Source organism: Rhyacophila brunnea, unplaced genomic scaffold (assembly GCF_057557595.1).
Source record: "Rhyacophila brunnea isolate RB1 unplaced genomic scaffold, BYU_Rbru_1.0 scaffold_9, whole genome shotgun sequence".
NCBI classification, from domain to species: Eukaryota; Metazoa; Arthropoda; class Insecta; order Trichoptera; family Rhyacophilidae; genus Rhyacophila; species Rhyacophila brunnea.
In genome coordinates this window covers 37,917,133-37,937,908 of record NW_028233361.1, presented here as the reverse complement: position 1 = coordinate 37,937,908, position 20,776 = coordinate 37,917,133, and the positions used below count along the sequence as shown (strand labels likewise).

Below are 20,776 nucleotides of genomic sequence, written 5' to 3'. Positions count from 1 at the left end.
TATGAGTGCACGTTTAATTCAAAATTTGAATAGTTAATAAATCACGTAGGCATTATTATAAAAAATAATTAAAATCGGTACCACAGAAAAACGGTACATACCTTAACTAACTATTTTCTCATTTTTAATAATAATATTAAGGCTATACCTCAGCTGCGGCACGGTCTAAGAAGATCGTGACTAGGCGATGCGCGGATTGTGTAAATGACGCGTGCCGAACGAAATATAATTTGTCATAAAAATTCAAATGCGTCCATTTAATGTTCTGTTTATTGTTCTATTAGTAACAATAATAATATATTCATTGACATGTTTTCTTTTTCAAGTAAATGGGTAACGTTTTTTAGTCATCTTTACACGATTTAAGAATTAATGCCAGCGAGTCCGAACGAGTGCCAGCGATCGAGCCAGCGAGTCCGAAATTTCGTCGCACCTATAGTTGATAATCATTTGCCGTTTCACCGAAGTATGCTCTTAATATATTTTTGCTTGTATTCAATATGTACTATTCACCTGCTAAACCATCAATCGAGAGTCGACTATAACACCGTGGGTCCCAGGTTCGAATCCTAGGTCTGGCAAGTACACATATTGTTTTTCAATTTGTGTGTGAGTCAGGGTATAGACCTAATAGGTTGAGCAAGTGGCTGACATCCATTTCACGTAAAAAACAAAAGCTGTTAATAGAAACCTCTACTCTGTTCCTATTAGGATCTGTGCCCATATGTTCCTATTAGGATCAGACATGGTCGGAAGTGTGAAATAAAATCAGACTTTTAGATATTCAATGAAATACCACGATTAGATACTATTACAGTAACGTAATTAGAACTCAATATGCGCTGACAGAAAGCATGCACAGCATACAACGTAACCATAACGACTCCCAGATAAATTATTCAGTAGTGACTGTAAATCTTTGGCATGTGGGCACTTCTCATATGCCATATTTAATCCTATTAATGATTAACTATTAGTATAAACATAAAATTTAATCTGTTCGGTGTACGTGTGTCGTAATTTAACTGTGTATGTACCTAATTATTAGTTTTATTTATTTTAATAAGCAAAATATTAATAACATAATATGTGCATCCACAGTGAACAGTTACGTTCACATTTTTACGAGGGTTCATTTTTCATTCAATCGTTCGATTGGCCTCTGGATTAAAAGTAAACCTATATTAAATAACCTCATAGAGCTGTGGCAAATCCGTGGGTTTATGAAATTAATCAAATAATCATGTTACTAAATGTCCATGCGGAGGGGGAATTCAGGATGCTAACCACATCCTCTGGAATGTGCTCCGAACGGGAGGAGATGCTCAGGTCAATCCAACCAGCTGTTGGGCACATCGGGCCGTCCGACTTGGTTGCTACTAAGGCCAATTATCTTGCATTTAAAAATTTTGCGCCGTCTTACTGCGGGCGTGAAAATCTCTTCACATATTTTTTGCTGTCCGTACGATTAGCTTCATTATTTTTGTTATATATACACTAGAATCATTTTTATAATTTCCTCGTGCTCTTCTCTCCTCGGCACTTTGCGTTAAAAAGTAACTTCTTTAAACTCAGTCAGAGCTCACTTTGAGCGTAGCAACCTTAGTCCTGGGTATTTTCTCCTAGGGCATTCCCGGCCTAAAACTGAACTAGATGCTTCACATCGCCAATTTAGGGCCACGTGATACGCCCGATTAAGACCGAGTGTGGTGCGTGGCGGGTTTTGGTTTGGAGGGATTAACTTCAATAGTTACTAAATGAATTATTGAGGAGAGAGTAGAGTAGAAAAAAGTTCTAGAACAGCTTTTGCACAAAACATTATCCGCTTCGCCGCGCAGCATTTAATTACTATTTAATTACCGCATTTAAATAACATGCTAATTATATCTAAAGCCCCCCTAATGAGGGCATAACAGCTGTGCCGTCAGTGGTGAATTAGTTAATGTTGAAATGACTAGTTATATTCACTAAAATTCAGCGAAAATCGATAAATTTTTAATTTTTTTTAAGAAAAAAATTTTAGCCCACATTCTAAAGATTGACATAAGTAATATATTTATGCAAATATCTTCACTGTAAATAAATAACTATTTTATAACGTTTGGTTGTTCTTTTAAATTGATGAATTTTTACACCTCTGTCATACAAAAAAAAACTAAATGAATACTTATGTTTAATATAAGTATTACGAAAATGTATCCTTTATATTCATGAAAATCATTTAAAAATTACAATCTTCATAAATGATATTATCGCTATCTGAAAGCAATATTAAGATAAGTCAAAAATACTAGTTTCGAGATAATTGAACTTTAATATTTGTTTCATACAAATTAAATCGTTAACTATAATTGTTCAATTTGTTTTTTCAGCGATTTAAATAAAATAAAAACCCATGGTCAAACTTTCCAATTCTTAAATCATTTTAAATTGTAATTCCCTTCGTATGGGATGCATTTTTATTGCTTAAGTGCAGGAGGCACTACACGCGGGCTCCTTCCATTCCCCCCAGAAAAGTCTAGTCGCATTACTTGCACGGATACGGCAGAATAAGCGTTGTATTAAAGTATGGTTTAGAATCACTGAGTTTCACGAAAGTGGGGCAATGTATTCATGAAAAAAAAATCGCGAGAGATTGTAATTCTAATAGGTACATAACATTACGCATGATGCCAGAAATGAATAACGCACCAAACAAGTTTTTAAAAACAAACATTTTTTAAAAAAAATTACGTTTTTAATAAGTTTTTAGGGCTGCTAAATATATATTAGCCCAGGGTCTATACTAGCGAGGATGCGGCCCTGGGTTTTATGCTCTATGAACGTTTTGGAAGACGAAACTTCAAAATCAATTAGGCATTTCAGTTTTACAAAAATGCTGCTTGGCCCATTAAGAGCGTACATAAGTGAAACGGCAAATAATTTTCAACACTATGTGGAACGAAATTTCGGCAGCGTTAAGAAGCGTTGCCATTCGGAGAGATTTAGTCGACCTGTTCGCACGTCAATTTCTTTTGTGGTGGAGTCGTATGAATATGTTCTTAAATCGTGTAAAGATGACTTAAAAACGTTTCGCATGTACTTGAAAAAGAAAACATGTCAATGAATATACTATTATTATTACGAATATAATAAGTATATAATAACATAAAAAGGACGCATGTTGAATTTTTATGACAAGTTATATATTTTGTTCGGTTCTCGTCATTTGCACCCGCGACCCGCAATCCGCGCATCGCCTAGTCACAATCTTTTTAGACCATGCCTCAGCTGAGGTATAGCTTTAATGGATCATATATGCTTACAGAGAACCTAGCGGAAAAATACGAAGCTTGCAATTTGAGATTTTTTTTTGATAATTTACAATTTCAACTGTAAATTTTAAGTGTAAATATATTTAATTATCCTATTTATAATGTTTTTGTATTGTTTTTATTGTGTAAATATACCTATGACAAGTTGTTTTCTTTACCTTCCCTAAGTTTATAGAGTAGGTAATATTCATCTGCAGTGTGACCTGGTATGTGCATATAGTATGTTTTACTTTATAAAATAAAAAAAAACCTAAAAAATTTTTTTTGTCAATAGACTAATACTTCTCTTCCATAAAATCAAAGAAATATTTTTTTTGATGGCTGGTTCTCCCTCGGGTCTCAAGAGGTTATATTAGAATATATTATTATATTCTTAAATAATAATATGTAAATGAATTTTTGTCTAGCAATTTTTTTCATCTAGAATTCCATTCCACTGGCAACTTTAATTTACTTTTAAAATTAGTTATGGTAACTCACTGCCATCTGGTTGAAACTGACCAAAGTTTTTAGTAACAGATTTTTAGAAATTCATGGTAGATGCCTTTAAATATAAATAGATGGCGTAAAAGTCACATTATATGTGTTATTTAGGCCAAAGACATCGCCTTAATTAATAAATATGTACCTGAAAACATTAAAAAGATTTTTTTTTTATGCCAAAGATAAACATAATATAATAATGTCATAATTCGTTATTATGACATTATTTGTATGGTTATATTTATTATTAAAATTTAGTTTATTAAGTTTTCAATTTTTCACCATTTAGATTTTTGACTAATTCATAGTTTTAATATTTGTTATATCTATTTTAAAAAACATCGATTTTCATAAAAAAAATATAAATTTGTATAACTTGAAATCCTTTTTATTTATATAAAATCGAGCTTAAATATTGGGAGATTTCATTGGCATATAGGATCCCCCTTATTCATTGGACACAAATAAAACTCAAATATGACGACAGGGTCTAAAATTATAATGTATAAATAATCATACGTTATTATAATAATATTCCGGAAATACACCAATAAAAAAATCGTAATTTGTGTAATTTGTGGGATACGAGCATAACAGATTATCCATTTTAATTTATTTTTACAATTCATTATTTAAAATTCCAACTCACTACGGTCAATTTAACACCAATATACACGTTAAATCGCGTAATCAACATAATTATAACACATTCAGTGATTGGTTAAAGCAGTAATTCCCAACCTGTTCTCTTTGGCGGAACCCTTGAAGCATTTTTTATATCTCGGGGAACCCGTGTCTAGCTAACAGTGGCGAAGACTCCATACTAGGCAATTATTTAAAGCCTACCTTCTTAAGAAAAATATTTTTTAATTTTATATTGACATATTAAATAATATAATCACATAATAATATATTCAATATACCCAACGACAGCTATCGTATAATTTTCATAATAATTATACGATCTTTTCCACTATTTCAATAAGCACCATTTATGTCATGTCTCGAAGGTTTAAAAAAATAAGCGACATCTCGTTTCGCTTCACATATTGTATGGATTACGTTCGCGTGAATCGATAACTATTTATATGAAGTTTGTTTCTCATAATTTCAAGACGTCTGCGGCGGCCCATATAAATTGACAAGCTATTTAAGGAGCGCTTACATTTTACGTAAGTGCACATTTATTCAAAATAATTTTAAGATAATTTAAAAAAATAATTTCTAGGGATTCAATCACATATATTGATTGTTGTTAAAAATAATAAATAATTTATCTCGTGATTTTTATTTGTCAGTTAGTTTATTCATAGACTAAGACAATTTATTCATCCAATTATGTAAGTTGAAATCTGATATTGTATCTAAATCTGTTTTTTAAATATAGAAGTATTTTAAAATGTCTAGTTTACGGGTTAAATTATAAATTGTTATGGAACAGATTCACAAGAACCGATATTTTCAATATATTTTGAGCGTATCTTGCGTTTATATTTAAGAAAATACATAATTCAAATTAATTGCTTAATTTTATACCATCAGTGAGCTTTTGAAATTTCATCGGTTTTTCTGTACCTACCTATTCATCAGTAGTTATGTCGGATCATCTTCTTATTTCCCGTAAATACATCTATCAAGTGTGCTTTCTCCACAGCCTACCTGTTTCCAAAAGTCACCCTTCGCCACTGCTAGCTAACATTTATTACGGTACAAAATAAACGTATTTGCCATACTATTTTGCTCAGTGTCACTCTGTATTAATTTTTATTGTTATAAAAATATAAATAGTTTTATTTATTGGCGTTTCAATGACGTGCTGTAACTGTAACACTTTTTGCGAAAAAAGTTTTTTTTTGAGTTAGGTTTTTTAAAACGTTTTGAGAATTCTCGCGAAACCCCTGATACAATTCTCGGTGCTCTGATGTTACGCGAAACACTGGTGGGGAATCACTGGATTAGATGTATTCATCCAATCCCAACCGCCTTGTCGGTACATTCGAGGTTTAAGCATGGTCGCTTTCCATTTTAGTGCATCACTTCCGTGTCCCGATTAACAATATGCAAACCTGACCATTGAAATATAAACTAAAGATTTTAATATGTATTTAAAATTAAGACTGAGGACACTAGATGTAATTTTAATTTGTATTTTTTACATTGTTGTACTTTTCCAAACAGAGGGCTGAATATACAAGTAAACCAAGTGACATTTTTGTTTTGTTTGGAACGTTTTTGTCTACCATTAATTAATTTATACATTTCCTTGAAAGGTTTCTAAGTGTAATAAAATAACCAATAATCAATGTAGTATTGTGTTTTCCAAAATATATTATGATTTTTAGGATAATGAAGTTTAAAAAAACATGTTTTATGTGTAAGAATACAAGTAGACCAAGTTACATAATATATTATTTTGAAAAGTCTTTTTATTTTAAGATCTACTCATTGAAAAAAAATATTTCAAGAGAAATTAATAACTTAAAGTATAAAATAAAAGACAAATTTATTTGAGGGTCATTGTCGTATTGCTTTATTCAAATATATCCAATCATTGAATACATCGAAAAAAATAGTAGGTACATAACGATGTAAGTACTCAATAATTTAAAAAAAATTGAAGAAGTATTTGAAAAATAGCTAAGTATAAACTATATAGTTTTAAAAAAAGTCAAAAATACTCATTGTATTCTCAATAAATATTAAAAAATGTACATGGTCGATTTTTTTCGAAATACCTCTCAACGCACCTCTTGGTATAGTTAACTCAATTTCGTACAAAAGTGGACTTGGTCTACTTGTGTTTTCATCCCTCCACGTTTATTAGTATAAACTAGTATTTTAATGTATTCCAATTCCTAAGTAATTTATTTATTTTCATGATTCCCAACCGGGCTCCGCGAGCAGTGCCTAGGGTTCCGCAAGAATTCGACTCAAATTTTGATTAATTGAGTGTTCGATAATGAAATTCGCCACCTACTATGCACTGGTCGTTTGGTTTATGTTAATGTGTTAAAATAATATGTATTCTACCGTTACAGTGACCTACTGCAAGTATTGATTTATATTTCAAATTTTAAAATAAGTCGTGTGGGTACCTACCTATCAGAAGTGTAGAAAATCAGTATATATTATATTTTAAATAATTATTTATTTATTACCTCCAATTAAGTCTTGTGTAGGTAGGTATATCATACGATATTTATATTGACAATATAAGGGGGCGGATATTATGGAAAGGACTCGAATAATAACACTTTTGTGAGAATATTCCATTGAGATCACCGAGATGTCAGAATTTTAATAAATTTTGTTTGCATGTATGCGTTCTAGAAATAATAAAATGGAGAAGGTAATAAAATTGCATACAATTTGTGGTTTCTATACTATAATTTTAAGACTACTTATATTAAATTTGGATGTTTGTATGTACCGTCCTGCGGTTATTCTTTATACAAATTCACACGCGCAGTCGCATTTCTACAAAATTTGGACAGTAGACGGAGGCCAATGAGCCGGAGTGCATGGTTTGGTTGGTCTCGAATTTCAGTCGTTGCAGCCGGGGACAGTTTTACGGTTTTTGCGAAAAAAAAGGTCGCTGCGTATAGGGACTTGAATGCGGAAGATGCTGCAACCTCCATATTTTACTGAACATATTGGCGTTTATTTCGACTCAATCGGAGGTGAAATGGCAAAGTTACAAGCAAATAATTGTGTTATTAGAGTCACTTATCGGCAGGATGACGCGGGCGTCGCAGTGCTGCCACATTATATCGGAATGCTTCACTCACGGACAATAATTGTATGTAGCGGCATCAAACGTGGGGAGAAGTAAATATCTATATATTTTGGCACCAAATGGAAAAGCCACAAATTTAATATTGCATAACGAAAAGCCTTGGAATGATAGATTGGATTATTTATACTATGGGTGGATATATTTTATATTATATAGAAAAACCTTAAAATAATAAATTGAATAATATGTACTTACTACTTTTTAAGATATTTAAATGCAATAAATGTACAAAAATATACCTACTATATTATGTTAAAATTAAAAATCTCTAATTTACTTTTTTACTTTTTTTTAATTCAATCCTTTGAACTCTACGTATTAAATTTAGAATTTTTATCTTCAAATATTAAACCATTTCACTCCCGGGCAGCGCCGGGTGATACTGCTAGTATTATATAGTAAGAGGCGGCACTTTATTTGAAGATTTCACTACTTACTTACTTATGTATCTTTTCTAATTAACCCTTTGAATTAATATCCGCGAATTAAAAAAAATAAAATCACTGTTCTATATCCACGATACGCTACTGTATATTGCATTTAAAATCAGAATTTTTAATTTCATGTTATTTTAATACGACGATTCAATTATAAGTAAAAAATACGCGTTTCATTTATATAGGCATAGGCAGGTACTACGAATGAATCGACCAATGCGCTTTACGCCCACATTTTATATTAAGAATACAATTTTACAATAATTTACACTGTTTTAAATAGCTCTGTAGTAAAAGCCAACGGCTTTCGTTGCCAACTTTCTCATAAGTAGTAAAACCTTATTTTTCGCCGGCTGACGTCGTCGGGCGTCTGCTGACGTCACGACGTCGGTTTTAGACGCCGCGACGACGCTCGGCACTTTAAAAAACATAAAAAACTAGCGCGAACGACGAAAAGGTAACGAATAAATTTAGAATCAACGTGGGGCACTCTTACTACCTACGCATGATAGTTTTAATTAATTAAATCACTTTAATGAAATTATATTTTACTAGTAAAACTTCCCAAATTTATAGATAGGTACAGTAGAACTTGGTTATTACTAGGAATATGGGACCGACTGAATTTTCTCGTTATAAGCATTACTCGTTATATCGTTTTATTACATTTTTCGCGTCACGTTCTATTTAAGCATAGAACATAAAAAAAATTGAAAACCATCGTAAAAATCCCCGAAACAAGCATGGCATTCATAAACTACAAAATAAGTTGTTTATTGTAATGAGCCTATGTAGGTACCTACTGACTTCACAAAGCTTGGATTTTTTACATACAATTTACACCATATTCGTGGATACTTTTTCAATGTTGTCGGTGAAAACACCAATTAGGTACTTAGCACTTAACTAGTGTCATAAACGTGATTCGATCCCGGCGGCATCCTGCCCGGTAGGATTTTATTGGTTAGGGTCGAAAATTTTGTTTTTAAACGATCGACAGAGTTTAAGTAAAAGTGAAGAAAATCATAAATTAAAATGTCAACGAATGTTTCCTCATAACATCCGAGATCTCGCTATTTCCGTGATTGTAATAACCGAGTTCGACTGTATTATAGTACAACAACTACTGATGGGCGGATGATTAAACTAGTACATGTGAAATATAATTTACAAAATGGAGTATGAGCAGTTTTCATATCAATACATATTATTATTTTTGCGCGAAACGAGAACGGCTTTGTTTAGCAAACGATAAGCATTAAACAATGGATTACATTCCATGGATGCATGAGTTAATGGTAGGTAATGTTATGTTAGCAATAATTTATCCAATTTGTTTTGACCTTACCTTTCTTCTTTCGCTTTACGAGAAATATATGTTGGTCACTACCTCAACCTATTAGTACACATTAAAAAACAACGTGTCAATTTTCTCTTTAGACTCGGGATTTAAACCCAAGACCCACAGCTTCATGAGAGGACCCATTCCCACTCGTCCATCGAGGGTAGCATTAAAATAGTTAATTATTACAAATGTAATTTTTTTATTTTTCTAGGATTAATCCTGCCAGAAGATGGAACCTCCTCGGCAGGCGATGATTCTTTTCTTCGTATTCTTGAGCTGCTTCAGCTTTACCAGTTCGATTTCATCAGTTAACACATCATCTGGCTGGTAAGATATTAACTTAATATAGTTTATTTCTGTAGTCATGTTCGTCTTAACTATAATAGTGAAACTCCACGAGCTCGCAACCCCCTGGGTACGATGAGATATAATAAGATAAATGAAATAAAACATATAAAGAAACAAAAATAGGACAAATAACCAAAAAATTGTTCCCGATAAGATGCTATGCAGTTTAGAAGAAAGAAAATCGGTGCGTGTACTTATGTACGCGCTTTAGAAGTTATACTTCTTTGGCGTAACAAAATGAAAACAAAACTTGTGATAACCTGGATTCTTCGACTGTTATTTCTCGTTGTTTTTATTCTTAAAGTAAAAACTGTCACTCTGACATTTAATCGTTTGTTTACGTAAGGAATTTCAAATGGCCGACAATAATAAATTCGTTGCCTAGGAAACGGAACAATTCTACTATCAAACTTGCGTTTGTTAACGGTGTGCGCGCGCAGCTCTCGATTTCTCTCTTGCCCCAAAAGAAATAGGCATAACTTCAAAAATGTGATGACATTCGAGCTTGCGCAAGCATTGACACATCATGAGGCAATTAATCAATATGTAAGTAGGTACCTCAAAAGATTCAAAATCAAGGACAACGATACTACTTGTCCATGTGATCTTGTGTCAATGCAATTGATGTAAGCTACAAAAAACAAATAATATTTAAATTAATATTTCAAAGAAACCCCCCCCCCCCCCCGAGGATCGCGAAGTTATTTCTAAGGGATCGTAAACTACTCGTAAATTTCGATTAAAAGTAAGATTTTCATTTAAATTTATTTTATGTACAATATAATAAAGTAGCCGACTACGCATTTTTTTATTATCTCATTACAGTTTATACCTAAGAGTAATAATATAAAGAGAATGGGTATTGTTCGGCAAAATAAAGCCGTGTTTCTTGCATATTATATAACGCATAGTAGAATTTAGATTTTATTATTAATAACTTAACTATGAAACGTTATACCATCGTGCTGCTTCTCAGTGCGGCTACCAGATTTGAACACAACATAGTTAACCATAATATATTCTACTAAATTAACTAAAAATAATTACCACTAAATTTATATTTACTTAATACAAAAACAATAAATTTCAGCAACACGTTCTCGCAGTACGCGACGAGTACAAAAATAATTAATTCAGCCGTAAAAATTCTATCTAACTCTAATGCATATTGCGGAGATATAAGCGTGTCGAATGCTTTCTCACTCTCACTTTTGGTTCGTTTTTGTTCAGACAAACAACATAGACGGTACCGAGAATTATCATCACGTAATTTGTCAACATACCACGTCGTTAAAACCAAACACCATATCTGTAAATTATTTAATAATACCTACTAATAGATTTTAGTTTTATACTATTCCATTTGAGTCGTTTTTTGCGACCCGGGTTTCGCTTTTCGGCATCTCCAGGCACTGTGTACACTCACTAAAAGACAAATAAACACTTTTATGTACCTCATATTCAAACCAAAATATGAACATTCCACTAAGTACTTTTATTTTTCATTAACAATTAATAGCAAATCTGACACCACACCACATTGATTGCTCTCGTTGGTATTTGTCCAGGCAGCTAGTAATTATTATTGAGTGTGTTAAAATATTAATGGCAAGATGAACTGTCAGATTGAATTTAGTTTCGAGCAAAACCGCTTCTATTCAATATAGTGCGCTGCAAACCCGCCTCTGTGGTTTCAATATTATACCACAGTTTTCAATATTTTTTACAATACGGCGTTTTGGTATATGTCTTCAACCACAATGTTATTATTATTTAAACGGACACCATCTATTGTAAAAAATATATAAGATTTGAGATATTCCATTATGTTACGGTAATGTAGGACTCTTTCTGTGGCCTCACTTGAAGTTTGCTGTTTGTTGTGACTATGAGCCCTATGCAGAATCCAAGATTTCCATCCTAAAAATAAGTTGCCGAGTATACTGAGTATAGAGTTAAGGAATCCTTAACCATAGACTACTTTTGTTATGAACACGCCCCCTTCTGTATTACCATTTACCACTGACAGCTGCTGTCAAAATAAATTCTATAAAATCTATTAAACAGTCCATACACTCAAATTCATTTAACAATGTATCTCAATATGGATATTGATAGTGTTAATTCGTTTGTCATGTACTTGCAGAATATTATTTTACTTTTATACGCCAGCCCGCAGAAATACAAGATGCCAGATGATAGAATGACACCTGACGCTAGTGTTACCATGTTAAAAAAATATCTTGCGTTGCCTGTGGAATCACGTATAATGACTTATAACGGAAACATAAGAGTATTATAATTAAATATTAATATATATTTATAGTTATAGTTATTGCATTTATAAAATGCAGTTGTCATATTTTTGTCATCGTTTAACAATTATTATAAAATAATTTACCTAAACTATAGGAAAGAAAATTTTCAAATATGGTATTATTTTCAGTAGAAATGATCTTAACTAATGACAATGTTTCTGCATTCCGCTACATTTTCAACTGCAATTTTCAATAAAAAAATTAAAAAATAACTATTTATTATTAAATTTTACACGGTTTTAATAACATAATATTTTAACGAAAAAAAATCTAAAAAATTACAAAACTCACTAAGCTGCCTTGTAAGGGTTAAAGGTTACGTGCAAACCCACCACTGTCAAAAAAACTTTCTTAAATATTTACTTATCCAGTACAGATACCTATTTGGATTACTTACATCATTATTAACGGTAAATTGCAGATACAATTTCTTAATAAAACCTAAGGTAATTTGGTTTTCCATCAAAATAAACCTGTGAATCGTTTTTATTGATACTGAGAATTCGCAAAAAGTAAACAGTGGCGCTTTTGCATGTGAAGCCCTCAATATCTGAATGATAAGTACGATTTTTTTAAATACATCAAAACATTTCTAAATGTTTCTTATTTTTCTAATAATATGTGAATTAAAACTATTATTATCTTCATTCGTTCTTATCACTATCACATTTCGAGTGTGGTTTGACTAATGAGCATTAACATAAAAAATATGGTGATAACACCCAATCCAAAATTCACATCACCAGTAGCTATCTCCACATGCACAACACAGCTGTTTCCGGCATAGAAATGATAAACAACGTTCAATGATATTTAAAATTCTAACCACCACTGTTAACAATCAAGAGATTAACCCATAATGCGTAATAATCAGTCCATTTCTAATAGTAATAAACCAGTTCTTTTATTCAACGAATAAAGCGCGACCCAAATTGAGGTGCATGCATTGATATACTACTGGATGAATCGTATGCCTGTATCGTATGCCCGATTTTCAGCGACTCGACAGCGATATTTGTCTCAAAAACGGCCTGGCAATAATTATGAGTAAGCCCGATCTAGCTTGCATCTTACTCTAACTAATAGTCAGTTCATGACGACTTGCTCTGTCCGCTCAGGCATGAATTTTTGGTAGCTTGCAAGCTTTGGGTTGCAGACACCCTTAGGGTCACTATTCCAAGAACGCAAATTTAGTTTTACAGCCAGGGCAATACGGGTGAAATTCAGGAATCCATGTTAACGGTCTTAACGCATTACACCTACAAGGAAATATTATAAGACGATATTCGTTATATCTTCTTTTGTGGTACATTTTTAAAATGACAATTGTATGGGAACTCCTCATCTAGTAGTATATCAATGGGTGCATGTCGCCTACTGTCAGGGGCTGCCGCTACGGGAAAAAAGTGTGTAATGTCGTTGTTGTTAGTTTTTAAAATGTTATCAGACTGATGCTCCCATCCCGTAGCACATTTTGAACCTTTAAACGAACATTGTCAGTTGGCAAAATCTGCCGTAATCACTAAAACAACAATGAGGTCACCTCACGTTGAACTGCACTGCATCGGCACCTGCATGACGTTTTGAACGTTTTTATAATATTCCACATGCCTACACTTTTCGAACGTCATCAAGATTTTTTTGTTTTTAGCGGTTGGCACTATGTATTTTCTATGAAAATGTTGTATATTATCTATGGTCTGCAGGTTGGGTTATATTCAAAATATTATATTTTATTATTCAAAACGTCATGCAGGTGCCGATGCAGTGCAGTTCAATGTGAAGTTCCCTCATTGTTGTTTTAATGATTACGGCAGATTTTTCCAACTGACAATGTTCGTTTAAAGGTTCAAAATGTGCTACAGGATGGGAGCATCAGTCTGATAATATTTTAAACACCAAGAACAACGACATGACACACTTTTTTTCCCGTAGCGGCAGCCCGTAAAAGTAGGCGACATGCACCTCAATGTGAGTTGCGCTTAATTCACAACATTTTGAGAATGTAACATTCCATATAGGTATTGAACATACATAATTTGAAAACACCTCAGATATATACCCACTAGAAAAAATGATATTTGAAAAAAATACGATGCTCGACGGGATTTGAACCCGTATACCGTATCGCGCCACCGTGCATTAACCAATTATTCTACGAGCCTCATATCTAATTGCGACAATTTAAACTAATAGGTCCTACATGAAATGCATATCAAATTGCGTTATTATTGACTATATGTTTCGGTATGTTCAATATATGGAATGTTACATTCTCAAGATCTTGTGAATTATTCGTTGAATAAAAGAAATGGTTTATTCATGTTTTCATTTTATAGGCCATCCATGGACTGAAACCGTATGCGGTTTCGAACCGTGTGCTTATACTAAGCTTATCTTTTCTGGTCATGGAAATATATTTCCACAAAGTATATTATTATAAGCATCTGATCGTATCCGTTCATACCATACACTTAAACACAAAAATTTAGTGAAAATATATTTTCATGATCAAAAATCATAAGTTTAGTATGACACACGGATCTAAACTGCATACGGTTCCAGTCCATGGATGGCCTCTTAATTAACGTAATTTTGATATCAATTAAATAAAGCGATGAGGAGTATTATTTGTAAAATTGGATCAAGCTGCCAAATTTATTATTCTTGACAAATAGTCCGGACTCAAGGACCAGATGTGTGCCCACCCGTTGTCAGCATTATCATTTAGATTGGTAAACTTATCGATCTTTTCTTACAGGAGACAATGGCACTGGAACTGTGTGGATGGGCGGTGCACGCGAACCAACGGCGAAGGAACCACTCCATCCCAGCTGTCTCCGGCAGCGTGCCGCCTCACGTGTGGTCACCACGGCTCGCTCTGGCCACGCCCGACTGGTCCTGTCACACTCATGGACCAGCTGGTGGTCTTTCATCCCAACAGAATCAGGTTGGTAGACTTATTTCCTCATCGTGGTATCATTATGTCATGTATACTTTATCGGGGGGATGATGATGATTTTGTCTTAGCCCCGATGTTATGTTAGATCAGAAGGTTGCTTGATGTGTGTGTGTGTGTCACATAATATATTTCTTCAGTGATAAAGAGAAACACATGTTGGTATTTTGTATTATGGCAAAGTTATGTATTTTTTGTATTATGGCAAAGATATTTCTTAGTTATTACATGACACTATAGAATTACATTACAGTCGACCTTGGTTATTACGAGGAAGATGGGACCGACTGAATTTGCTCGTTATAAGCGTTACTCGTTATATCAGAGAATAGGTATTTTTAAATGAGCGGTCACATAACACAAAAAGTCGAAATTAATTTTTCCCCGAAACAAGCAAGGCATTCATAAACTACAAAAGAAGTTGTTTATTGTAATGAACGATGGTAGGTACTCGTACCTACCTACTTTTTTTTATTTATTTATTTATTTATTTATTCAGTCCTCACTCCTATTCTGTTAAATAACTTTACAATTTTGCCTAGCTCTTCCGTCTTACCCACCGCCAGGACAACCTTCAATTTGTCGACATTCTCATAGATATCCGCAATTCGCAGCTGTACTCTGTGAAGTTCATGTAGGTACCTACTTACTTCACAATCCTTGGATTTTTTTTCAGCCATATGCGTGGATACTTTTACCCGACTGCATCCTGTCCGGTCGGATTTTATTGCTTAGGGTCGAAATCTTTTTAAACGATCCACCCATTAACAGTTTTAAGAAAAAAATTGACGATAGTTTAGCTCGGTATATTCGATAAGGGGCTCGTTATAAAAGTGAATAAATGTATGGAGAAAATCAACGAATGTTTCCACGTTACATCCGAGATCTCGCTATATCCGTGATCGTAATAACCGAACTCGACTGTATAATAATATTCGTATAACAAGATTGCTCACAGAACCCAACCGGCATTTAGGCGCCTCAATAGTATCTTCAAAAGTGACCTCCCATTGTGTCTTAGGGCTCATTTAGACGAGTCACTGCGGATGATCATCCGCAGTGAATTGAATGCAGGCGTTCATTTTTTGTTTACACGTGTCACTGAAAGTGAAATACACAATTCATCCAAAATGGCGTCAAGTGAAATTACGCTGCAGATTGGAATTCAAACAATCTGTGATTGTTTATTATATGAATGCAGAAATTTCATCGAGAGAAAGACGAATAGGTAAAAGAGCCGTTGGTGGATAAAACCTACATGGGCAAATGCTACGTAATATCATGGGGATATGATGACAGTTCTCAGGGGCGAAGTGCGCATGAATAGCACATTTGGAATCATCCCCAATGAACACAAAACGATCGAAAAGTAGAACCAGTTGAACTTCATTCACTTTTGATTCCGGATGATCACTTTCGATGATTCGTTGATGAATGTGTACGTTTCCACAGGTCACTGGGGATGATTCCTCCGCGATGATCGTCAAAAGTGAATCATGTAAACGGGACTTTAAGCATACAGTGTTCATCCAATGTGTGCCACCAACGATTCCGTAGGCGTGTGAAACATAAACTAAGAGAAATACAAAAATTACGAGTAGTCTAGAAAAAGTGCTTGTCGGGCATAACGCATAAAGATCAGAAAAGAAACCAATGGATACACAAGGGTGTTTCATCGAACATTGCATAAATGTGATGATTAAACATAATTAGGCATGTGTAAGTATTTAGCATATTTATTAACCTTTAAGTTTATCAAAAATATCCCAAACTAACTTGGGACGGCATATTATTGTAATATTATAGCTAACATAAAACTTGTAAATGCCACAGAAAACTTTTTTTTAGTAGCACAATCGCAATTTTTGTAATATTTAAACCAAATTTAGTATCATGTAACTGCGTAGGCACTGAACATAATAATTTATCATAATCGTTTATTTATCAAGTAAACGAAGACAGTGAACTTGTAAAAATATACATTAGTTTATCGAAAACACATTACGGACCTATCAAACATGTATTATTAATTTTAATTATTAATAATAGCAGTAAAGACAATCAGTTATAACGTGTTAATTAAACGTTAAAAGTATGATATGTTGATAATGATAAATAATAATAATGTTGATAAATAAATATTGATAATTTAACAGCAGCTACTAGGTTCTCTTCTTATTGTGCCATCTCCTAGCGGAGGTCGGCCACCATCAAGGGGATCTTTTCCTTATCATCTGCTACCAGAAACAGTTTGCACAGCTGCACTGTACCAATCACGGAGGTTCTTAAGCGACGAAGTGCGGCATTTACTGTTGATTTTTACTTTGGGAATGCTATACTTTTGTCCTCTCATAATGTGGTATTGTAGATTTTTGGTTTTGATTCTACGTAGAAACTTTCAATCCTGTCCCATTCGATTGAGAACATCAATATTAATTCTCAACCGATCAGTCCAAAAAATATTGAGGATGCGTCTATAGCAGGGGACGGCAAACCGCGACTCGCGAGCCGCATGTGGCTCTTTGGGTATTGGCGTGCGGCTATTTGCTAAATTCCCAATTTTTACAAAAACTTTTGCAAAATTCACAATTTTTTGTCATTGATTTGTACACTTATTATATTATATAATGACATTATCGCGAGCCTAATTTTTCCTCCGTGATGGTTGATGCAAAAAGATATGATTGTTGTTGTTTTAAATCCGCCCATTGCAAAAGTCGTCAAACCAAATTTTTCTCCATTTGATATTGACACGAGCACTTTTAAAATACAATTTTATTGGTGGATTTAACAAGCAAATAGTTATGGAGCTCAACATTTGTAGGTCTTGCCACCAAAATTGAGGATTTGGAGAGAAAAAAATTTCACAACACAAGTGGGGCGCTCTAAAAAATCTACATAAGGTAGATACTACGATTTTTAATACATATTATGGAATAGCTTTCTGAACTCATATTCGAGTCTACATAATAATATGTATGTGAACAATCGTTTTCAAACATGAATAATATAAATAGCATTTAGAGAACCCAAATAACTGATGAGAATTTTTTGGAGTCGCGCCTGAAATTAAAAACTGCAAGTTACATACCAAACATACACACTCTCCAAAGAAATGCAAGGAAGGTCATTGTTCACATTAGTTTTAAGGAATGCGTAAAAATTGTATGTAATTCATATTCTGTAAAATTTATATTTATAATGTCATCAATAAAAATATATATTATTAAGTATTTACGTTAGTTTTATTCGGGAAATCTTCTTCACTTAATAAATAAGTAATTATAAAATGTAATTAATTCATTTAAATAAATCATATTTATAAAAATATACGTATGGCTCTCGAAATTTTTTTTTTTTAATCGTTGTGCCACTCATATTTGGCTCTTTTGGTTCAAGAGTTTGCCGACCCCTGGTCTATAGTATAGCCATATCTCGAAAGCCTCAACCCTCCGTAACATCTCTTGGTTTAGCGTCTGTGTCTGTTTCTGAACAGTGGTTCTCACGTGAAATTTAACTATGGCCACACAATTGACATTGACAGTTTTACAGTGACGTCCCGTGGGGGTAGGCAGATTGAGCGTTGCTCAGGGGCGGCAGTTACTCGAAGGGCGGCAAATCGTGCAGAATCATTTGGTATATATAGAAATAGCTAATATTATTTTATTTACGTGTCGTATAGTAAAAATGGTATGAAAATAATAACTCTGTGTAGTGCTAAATGGCACAGACCAAATGTGTCAGAAATATCCACCAAATAGAACCTCAGACTTCTGGTGATTTAGGTAATTTGGGATCTAACATGATAACCTGTTATATTTATTCGCTTTTTATATCTAAATTTAATTTTGTATATTTTAGTGGTATAATATATTTTGTTAGTAAGTAATGTATCCATAGAACACATTTCTTAGATATTGGAGACGTGAAAGAATTCTAAATAATACTGTATAAAAAAAAATGGGCGGCATTTTGGTGCTGCCTAGGGGCGGTATTTTGTCTACGGACGTCACTGCAGTTTTATGATAACGTCTGGTGGTCGCACCAAATTTCACTTTTGTTGTGATTGAAAAAATTAAAGTTAAATTTTATTTAAAAAAAAAAATAGATCAATTTATTTATAGAGAAGTCCATTTAATAAAAGACATTTGAACTTTTTAGTACAAATATATTTATTGAAAAATAATGCAAATGGAAATTCCTCAATACTTCTTTTTCCAATGCGAGCCGCATGGCTGCTTCTAAGTTTACATATTCTGTCAACTGACTTCGATATTTGTTTTTTATGAAGTGCATTACTATGAATGATCTTTCACAGTATACAGTAGTAGGAAAATCGACAATATTAATAAAGCAATTGTTGCCAATTGTTTGAATTGACTTGATTCTTGGTCAACGTATAACTTCGATCAAAATTTTTCAACCGTGGTATTATTAAAATGGTTTTTAAGTACTTGGTCATGACTCATTTCCAATAACGCATATTCAACGTTAGCCCAGTTAATTAAATTAAATACTGAAAATCATGTTGGTGGCCGCTGCAAAATCCTCTGGGGGTCGCACATGAGAACCACTGGTCTAGAAAAATACCAATAAATCTAAAAATAATATAAGTTACCACCAAACGCCAAATAAAAACTTGTAAGTACCTGAACATAATAATATTATATTATTATGAATATTATGTTCAACGTTGACGTCACGTGCGGATAGGTAGGGTATACATTCCTTATGCGCGAAATATTATATTATTATGGTGCATGTTGCGGACTATCACGTGACGTCACAATAAGCTGCCGCTACGGGAAAAGGTGTGTAATGTCTTTTTTCTTGGTGTTTAAAATGTTATCAGACTGATGGTCCCATCCCGTAGCACATTTTGAACCTTTAAACGAAGATTGTCAGTTCGCAAAATCTTCCGAAATCACCAAAACAACAATGAGGTCACTTCACATTGAACCGCACTGCATCGACACCTGCATAACGTTTTGAACGTTTTTATTATTTTCTAGATGTCTACTTACACTTTTTCGAATCATGTCAAAATCACGTTTTTTGTTTTTAGAGGTTGGTACTATCTATTTTCTATACGAATATTGTCTATTATATATGGTCTGCAGGTTGGATTCTCTTCAAAATATTATCTATGGATATAATATTGCAAGTAATTTTAACGTACGCACACGTAGAATCTGTTAAAATTAATTGAAATTAGCATGAATAATTAACAATAATTCAAAATACTAATACAATAATAATAAGTTGGGAATAAATGGTTAATAAATAAGAAGTTGGCACTCTTTATAATTGAATTTAGAGAGGTGGTGACCGTTCAAAATATTCTGCAAAATGACGAAACTATAGACTATTTTTTTGCCGTAACAACGTGACAGTGACGTGACATGCATCTCAATTAGATGACAACTTTAGAGCCAGCAGAATGCGAATAATACAACTTTTGAAGTAAATTCCGTGGAGGTGACATTTTCGCCTGCGGCGCCAACAGACTCTCGGTGTTTGTGAATGTGTATAACTACCAGAATTATGCCTATTATGATATTTACGCAAAAATAATAAGGGTTTTGCCAAACAACACAATTTAGGAATCACTCGTATAGATAATGAAAACCCTTGTTATAAAGATATTTTAATGACATGAATGACCAGTGATCCATCGTTTTTTAGTACAGGAACATTTTCTCTTTTGAATTCTTAAAATATATAGTATTTTACATAGGTACATCGCGTAATCAAAATTATTGTATTTTACTGTAAT

General features: G+C 33.3%; 1 protein-coding gene across 1 annotated transcript in view; it reads left to right on the top strand.

Moving 5' to 3' along the window:
• Positions 1 to 20,776, top strand: part of Hexo2 (beta-hexosaminidase 2) — a 67,861-nt gene that overhangs the window by 13,975 nt on the left and 33,110 nt on the right. Inside the window, exons 2-3 of the mRNA XM_085960054.1 lie at positions 9,587 to 9,702; positions 14,803 to 14,991. Of these exons, the coding sequence (XP_085816180.1) occupies positions 9,605 to 9,702; positions 14,803 to 14,991 (287 nt within the window). The 5' untranslated portion in view covers positions 9,587 to 9,604. The remainder of the gene's footprint in view (positions 1 to 9,586; positions 9,703 to 14,802; positions 14,992 to 20,776) is intronic.